General features: G+C 43.5%; 1 protein-coding gene across 1 annotated transcript in view; it reads left to right on the forward strand.

Moving 5' to 3' along the window:
* Positions 1-5,156, forward strand: part of LOC144124684 (uncharacterized) — a 39,507-nt gene extending 34,351 nt beyond the window's left edge. Inside the window, exons 4-5 of the mRNA XM_077657519.1 lie at positions 2,963-2,989; positions 4,935-5,156. Of these exons, the coding sequence (XP_077513645.1) occupies positions 2,963-2,989; positions 4,935-4,994 (87 nt within the window). The 3' untranslated portion in view covers positions 4,995-5,156. The remainder of the gene's footprint in view (positions 1-2,962; positions 2,990-4,934) is intronic.
* The last annotated feature ends 3,435 nt before the right edge of the window (positions 5,157-8,591 follow it).

Below are 8,591 nucleotides of genomic sequence, written 5' to 3' on the forward strand. Positions count from 1 at the left end.
TGCAAAATGAAGGTGCTCTTCGTCTGTGCACTCATCGTGGCCGGAGCCTTATTCGTCAAAGGCGCCCATGAACTGTGCGGTAAGCGAACTCAAATGCGTTTCACCCGTTTTCAGAATATTTCGGAGCTGCTCTTAAATATTACCCTGGGGTTTCGTGTTTAACGAAGGAATCTGCGCCCAATTACAGCCTTACTGCAAGCAACGCAAATTTATGGGCCACACTTCTCGGCCGTGTTTCTGAACCAGTCTGTCATCCATCGAATCCGGCCTCGTGCTTCCTGGTATCGCTCTTTGTTCATGTTTACTGCTTTTTTATTCATGTTAAAACATGTGCGTCACCAAGCGTGATGTTTAATCTGCAAATCCCCTAATTAGGGCTATGTTATTAACATACCCGCTCCAGATCAGCGATCAATGCCCACAAACTGAGCGAAAATTAGAGCTAGAAACAGAATTGTCTAAGTTTCCGCACAGAGCACGGAAATCTGCTAGGACACCGAAAATTGGATCCATTATTGTAGGAGGAGGAGGAGGAGGACGAGGAGGAGGAGGACGAGGAGGAGGAGGAGGAGGAGGAGGAGGAGGAGGAGGAGGAGGAGGAGGAGGAGGGGGAGGAGGGAGAAGTAGGTGGGAGAGGAAAGGCAGGGAGGTTAACCGTAAGAATAATCAGTTTGCTACCCTACACGGGGCAGAAAGGGGTGAGGGGATAAGAAATGAAAGACAAAGGACAGTCACTATGAATATTCAGCGTTCTTAAAGTCGCAGTCTATCGTTCAGATCCATTATAAACATTCAAGTTCATTTTGGGGCCCAACGTCAGCTGCTGCCGAAGAAGAAGTAGATTCTGCGGAAACAGATGAAAACGACCAAGAGACATTTTTGATTGAAAAACTCTCGTTTTAAATTACCTTATAGCCAAGTATTTTATTTCTTACAGATGTACTCGCGCTTAAAGTACACATAACCTACAAAATATTAGCTTGTGTTTCTGATCCCTTAGCTAATGAGGAAATGATTCTCCTCGCGCGGCTTCAGAGTTAATTTTGTAGTATTTAGAGCGTCTTGTGGGTACCTTCCGACAAACCTTGACGAACCGACTATTCGCATATTAAAAAAAAAACCTTATATAGCGTCATCACTTTAGCTTTTCTGAGCCTTAATGCGCACTCACCGCTTTTCTCCGCACCTTGGATTGATGTAGATAATTTTTCAACAAAACCTCGTTTAACTTAGGGCCACTTTGTATCATTTGCATTCAACATGTCACACAAGCACAAATTCCCAGCGCTCTGTGGCAGCACCACAGAACTCAACTTCTACGTTCCAGTGTGAGCGCAGTGCACTTCTCACACAATCCGTTTTCGAACGTATTAAATGGAATCTGCACTTTTTTCCGTTTTCCAGGCCTGAACGATGACCAGATCCAGGCAGTGGTGAAGTGCATGGGCGAACGCGTTGACTCCCGGGTACGAAGCAATTCATTGTTCTCCGTTTCGTACATTCGGAGAACCTGAATCACGCCGTGAAAGCAAAATGCTTAAGCTATTTCTTTCTGTACTGATACGTGCTCCGATGTTTTGTCATAAGTCATTTTCTCCGCAGTGATTTTTTAGCGGTAGACCATCCGCAGACCGCTGTCGGAATACCGGTGCCGCGCAATCCTCCACCTGATGAAAAAAAAAACTGTACTACACAATTATATAATAAAATTTATGGAGCATAATAACGTACTATGAAATTTTAGGAGCGGCTTTAGACAGTTTGGACACCATAACACGACAAATTATATTTCAACACACGTCCTGTACCCTCTATATTGGAGCTCCGGCGGTCGCCATGTTTATAGATTTCGCGCTAAGGCTTTTGACACTCTACTTGATTCTAACCTCTTGTGCAAACGTAACGACACTTTAGAAAATGCTCGATTGGTTTATTGGGTTCCTAGTTTTGTTTAGCACCGGTTACAGTTTATATGTTATACTTCAACGAACTCCTGTCCTGTAACTGTGACACCAAGGGTGGGTTGTTGGCCTTTCTTTATTTTTAATATACCTATAAAGATTTACCCCGAGTGTTGGTCTCTATTCTGAAGACTCTGTATATATATCAGGTGCATAACTTTCCAGAAGATCACCTTCATCTGAACGCCTGATTTGCAAATTTTTTACCTGTTGTAATATATGACCAGAAAAAAAGTAAAGTTCATAAAACTGTTAATTGGTTTAAATACCAGCATGTCCCTTTCCATGCCTATGTGATTACGTATTTTTCCTACATACATGTACCGTGGCATTAGTTTCGTTCGTAATATTAGTATCGTGGCGTTAATTTACCAATGACAAGTCTTGGTTAGAACAATATTATCATTTGCTGTAAAGTAGCTTCGGTATTTGAGGCGAACATTGTCTAATGTTCTCAAACAGGCCAAGCTATCAATGTACATATTCTTAATTCGTCTAGTGGATGACAGTACATCTCCCGTCCGGAATGTTCAATATACTGTGGCATTAACCTAATCGAGAGCGTCCGGTGAAAAGCAATGACGTTGATATATTGTCCGAATGATCGCCGCTTCCGAACCTTTTGTGCCTTGTCTTCTCCGAAATTACGTCCGTGTTTACAAAGTTTAGCAGCACGTTTCGCCCGTTTGTTTTATAGCATTACAGATTGTGAAGGCCGCATTAATAGAATGAGGGTGTTTAGTATCGTAGGAGCACTCTACATTGCGGAAGAGAAGTATACGATTTTTAATATGAAGCCTATGTGCGTATACCGAGACTAAATGTTAGAAAGCGCTTCGAAATATCTTGGTCGTGAGAGTGTTAATCAAAAAGTGTTTGTTTAATTATGAGCACCATATTTTTTCTTGGCAGTCAAGATGTAGGTAATAACAGTATGTCCAAAAATATTTTTATAATCACCCCCTCAAATAAAATAATTTTTTTTTCTTTTCATTGCTTAGAGCGCGGCGGTGACGGCAGTTCTCTCCGTGAGTACAATTTTATTTCTCCCGTAATTTCTTGGAGCATGCTTTGTGTTGCCGTTAAGCATAGTTCTAATTCAACTTCCTGACTATTTCCCCTTTTATGTATACACAAAATCTTTAGTGGTATGTGCACTATTATCTTTTATTAAAAAGAACAGTGCTATTAGTTTTCAACCTTTGTAGATCACATAATCGACTGAAATAAACGCATTGTTGAAACTATCGCAAAAAGCGTTACCTCATTGACCCTTGCATGGTAAACGCTAGTCGTTTTAAAGAAGCAAAAGCATAGTATGCTCGCTGATATAATCCGGATATTCGATAATTTCGTTGATTGAAGCTCCTGCGGTTATGGTTGCAAACTTTAGTACTCCAAAGATTTGGTATTGCAAAACTCTTTTTCCTCGCTGTTACAAAATGCATGATTTAATGAGTACCGCCACATTTGATTCTGTGGTGATGTAAGTTTCGTGCAATTAGATTCTACATTGGGTGATTCTGCCCACAACTCTGACTCCTTTGCTGCAGCTGCACTGCAGGTGCTTAGGCACTGACAGTCAAAAATCATTTGTTTCTTTTATTGTTGTGAGAAATAAGTACAATATCAACTGCTAGAGAAAGCCCCAAACAGCACAGGTAAAAACTTTTTGCCCTCGACAGCTTCATTCATATGTTTATAAGTGAAACAGAGAGTGGGAAAGCTGAGAAAAGTACTCATTCAATAATATTTGAAGTAAACAGAGGTAGGCATGGTTCGCACGTGCCTCTAGGAACGCGTTAAGATGACAGGCACTCAGGGTGTGGCAAGCACTGGAAAAGCGTATAAAATGCTTTTTATACGATAACTGCCCCATGAACCTATTAACCTTTCTGTCCAGACACAATTGTACAGAAATTAAAGGATAACAAAAAAGTCGCTATAAGTCTTATTCCTGTTCCTCAAAATGAATGCGCCAGAATTGAATTCCGCTCCGCATGGCACATAACATGCTTAAGTCGCCTTTTTGTTAGGCAGTTAATTCCAACTTCATTACATTTCAATTTCATTAAATGAAAGGATGTCGTAAAAAAAACAAGTTCTGGCTGGATTAAAATGAATACTTACCAATTCGCCCAGTCCTCAACCTTGTTGAAGTGAAGTTACATCTGCGCAACGCGGGCGTAACAGCCGCCGTCACTGTCAAGGCTGCTGCGACGAAAGACACTCACACTTGGCGTGCCGGCGATAAGGCTGAGGCAGACGAAGGCGCAAAGACATTTGGAGGCCAGATCGAACAAATGAGAAAGGAAAGCAGTAGAGCACACTGCCTGACAAAGATTGGCTTAAGAAAAGGCGTGTGCCTGAACCAGACGCAGAGGGCACGAAGCCAGGCGTGGCATACCGCGCGTTCCCTAATCCAGAGCATGCATTCCGTTTGATGCGCTGAATCACCAAGTCTTGCGGACTATTTAAAAATATACATAATCTTGGACGAAGCGGCGTAAGAGGTCTGCTTTGCACAGATAGGGATAACTGAAGCAATGATCAATGTTCTCGACAGTTCTTCAGTTCCGACAGAAACTTACCGCCTCGAAAGATAAACGCCACTGCCCATGTTCTAAGATTGGCAACGTTGTAAACCAAGTTTTGCAAAGAAGAGTTTTCAAAAATTAGGTCATTGCTTTTACTTCGGTATTGGGCACTGTTTATTTCAGCTTCTTATCATTTGGCAGATCGGCGCGAACGTGCAGCAGAACATGCCTTTAGCTTGTGCAGATTTGACAAGACTATTCATGCCTGAAATGAAAGCTGAGGTTCAAAGTGGAACAGAAAGCAGCCCTGTAGACTGGTGAGGGCAGCTGCAGTAGTAAATGGAAGTTGCAGTTTACGTTAAGATGCTCGTAGGAAACCAGAGAATGTCCATTAATCCGCTTGATATTTGATGTTCCTGCTTTTTTTTCCTTTCAGCCTGAGCAAGCGGAAGCTGTCAGAAACGCCTACAAAGAGTGCAGGGCTGCCCAGAGTTGAAGTTCCTGAAGATGAGGACCGACTTCCACAATTCACTATTCGCAACACGTGCGGGCCTGGAAATTTTATTTCTAGCTCCTTTTCATTCCAATTCTACTCTTTGTTGAGAACACAAGAGTACTTTTGAAGAACTTGACGAAATAAATTCGGTCGTTACACAGAGCCACGTGCACGTTCAAGAAAACACTCGGGGTGCTTGCCTCCTGCCACGCACGGCTTGCCGCTCCAAAACACATACACAAATTTTGCGTTAAAATCCTTACGGTTTCTTCCTCGTCCGTCATACAAAATATAAAGTTTGTCAAATGGCTTGTTTTATGCACAGAAAAAATGTGCAGCGCTAGATTGTGTACACCGCCCTCAGTTGGTTTCACTCGACTTGACCACTCTGTATTTTTTAAATGTATAGTTCCTTTCAGTTGCATCGATGCTCATTATATGTAACTCACCATTTCTACCAAGGTGCAAATGCCACTTTTTTTTCGTAAAGTCACACAGGGTCAAAATACATGAAAATTTTGAATGTACCAGTAACACTTCAGAGGATTTCAACGCAGCGTCAGTATTCGAAGACAAATAAAATAGTTATCACGGCTCTCACGTAAACCTTCATACTAACATTACTTTGAGACCCCGAAAATGATCTGAGGAGCCGATCTTTAAGACCTGCCGTGCTGTGCCGAGCGGTCGCATAGTTGTGCTTCCCTACGTAAATATTTTTTGTCCAACGCAATTGAGGTAGAGTTCTGATTTTTTTATTTTTGGTCTTGACAGTACGTCTAAATTACGTGTATGATAGCACTCAGGAATAAGGAGCACTTGACATCTTATGGACGTTATAAGACCGAGTTAAAGCGAGTGAACACTCTTTCTGTGCGGAAAGTAATTTTTTTTAATTGCGAAGGCTTGCCGTGCGGCATAAAGAGAGGCTGTTGATAAGCTAAAGTAGGTCATGGAGGCTGTTCCTCTTTTAGAAATCTGAGCAGGTTCCGCTCTTAGAGTTGTCCGTTATCCACAAAGGGTGTGTTAAGCCCTGCTGCCCAAGTCCTTACCATTCTAAGGGACACTTCTACAAATCTCGTTAAGAGGGAGAAGGTAAGTTCCAAGGGGAAGTAGGGCACTTGTACCTGTTCTTTTAGAGGACGTCAAGATGGAAAGACCTGTGCGGAGACCAAAAGGAAGGCTAGTGAGGGAGGCATTTGTGTTTGGGTGTTTGGCGTGTGTGAGCATCTCCTTTAATCTGGTAGACATTGTGAATATCTTCTAGTATCCAATGTATCTGGATGCGTTTAACTGATTTTACATTGACAGGATGTGACCCTTGAGTGATGCTCAGTGTCTAACTCACTCTTTTGAGTTGTTTAAGAGCCACTAAGGAGTCTCTGTAAATATAGATATAGGCTAATCTTATAGATGCTGTGTTATTTATGCACTCCATCGCATCACGGATAGCGTAAAGCTCCATCACAAACGGGTCCGTATGGTGCGAGACGTATTCCCGATGTGTGATTTCCTCAGAATGCTCTAATCGTCACCGTTCTTCCGCATTGTTCTATTACCGATGTGTCCTTATAAGCTATACACCTTCCCGGACTTATATCAACCACTGTTCGAGTTGTCCGCTTCTGCTTTACGATATAGCTTTTCGGTTGTTTGTAGTCATTGTTGGGTATGCCCACTGAGGCTGGTGAGGCGCTCATCGAGTGCACCGTAGTTGCTGCAGCTTTCTTTGTCTTGTAACGCCAAATTGTGTTCCGTTGCCTGACTTATATAAGTCTAGCCCAAGGGCCATCAGCTCATCCACATCTTGTAATGTTTGGTTACCGGTCTTGATAGTGACCCTTGTGATCTACAAATTCTTTCTTCTGTTATCGCTAGCCTCGAGAATGTTGCTAGATTTTTGTGGCCACGATTCCGGGCACTCTTCGCAGACGTACTCCTCGAGTGTGTTTAAGGCGTCTTGTAAATGAAGTTCGGCGTCTCATTTGACTTAGTGGACCATATCATGACATCATCTGCATAAATCGCGAACTGATTATGTCGTAGTTCTCCAAATTTCCAAGCCAATGTTATGAAAGTTGTATTAAATAGTATAGGTACCAAGCCAGACCGTATTAAATGTAATTTCCGCCAGAGATTTGAAGTGTAATTACCTATTTGTTCTCCATTAAGCGAATAGAGAATGCCCTGTCCTTAAGCAGGTTGCGTACACCTATCCTAATCTGCAAGAAAAGGCCCAGATCTTCCATGTTCTCAAGGATTATGTCATGTGACATATTTTCATAAGATTTTGCTACTTCCGTAGCCACCATCGTGCGTACAAGGTCATTAGGAGGTTGTACATGTATGACGGCTTCAGCCTGCGTAGCTAATCGTGTTTCAGTGCCGATGTTTGATCTGAACCAATTTTTTGCCGGATGGTATTTTATGGCGTAAACCTTGCTTCCCCTATTGAGGGAAAACCGCGAAAAGCCTTCTCTCTTCTCTCTCTCTCTTTCTCTCTTTGTGTGTTAACGCTCGACGGTACCCATAAAAGATGACGTCCTCATGCAACCTGGCAGGTGGCAGCGAAATTAATTATTCCTCGCGCCAGGTTGCTCCAGATATCTTGGATCGCAGAAATCCCTCCGGTCAGCACCATGCCATCCTAGGGAAGTTGGGAACCGCTTAACCGCTGCACCACTGCGAAAGGAATGGTATGAGGACTCCTAGGGCTCTGCGAATGTTAAGTACAGGAAAGTCAGTTCTGCATATAAGGGCATTAACCCACTAGCTATCGCTTGATATCCGTAATGCGGAGCGCGGGCCACAGCCGGCGACTGCACCCACGAAGTTAGCGCGCAGATCCAAAGGAGTGCGGTGGCGTCGCGGTGGCGGCTCCGTAGACAAATGCAGAGGTAGAATTGCCGGCCTCGAGACATCGGGTTACATCACGCCGCAGCGCACGGCGATTTCTTAACGAAGTGAGCAGGCGGTCTTGCCTCGTCTCGCACGTAAGCAGTCTTAAGTGTCTCTACCAATATTTTTTGCTAAATTTCAAGGCACTACAAAAGGCGCGTGGCCCCATCTTGTCATAAATTTTACAAATTGTGGGGGTTAATGACTACATGCTGGCCGGACCTTCCCAGCCTTTGGTACCGGTACGATGACCGAGTGTTCCCACTACTGCGGAAATTCCCCCTAAAGGGGGAATTTCCACAGTAGTGGGAACAAAAGGGCATTCATAGCTTCTCCGTCTAAGTTCTTAGACTTTGTTGTCAATATTGTCATATCCCGCCGTAGTTCTTTCTCTTGCTTCTTTTACTGCAGCAGTCAGCTCCAATGTGTTAAACGGCGATGTTATTCTCGTCTTGTCCACCGCTTTCTTTGCCGGCGGTAGGGCGGGACACTGAGCACGATTTGGGAAACAAAGGGCTGCTGTCTGATCTGCAAACTCCTGCGTGGACCTGCGAAGTCCTGTAGGGCCAGCCGGGCACTTTATGCATGATCTTTAATCTGCCGTCCCTTTTCCATGCCTCTGAAAGTCCTCCAGAAAGCTCTGTTGTTTTCAGGCTTCTATACATCGCGTTCTGGCACACAGCCGAGCATATATATGTT

This window comes from Amblyomma americanum, chromosome 3, assembly GCF_052857255.1.
Source record: "Amblyomma americanum isolate KBUSLIRL-KWMA chromosome 3, ASM5285725v1, whole genome shotgun sequence".
Taxonomy (NCBI): domain Eukaryota; kingdom Metazoa; phylum Arthropoda; class Arachnida; order Ixodida; family Ixodidae; genus Amblyomma; species Amblyomma americanum.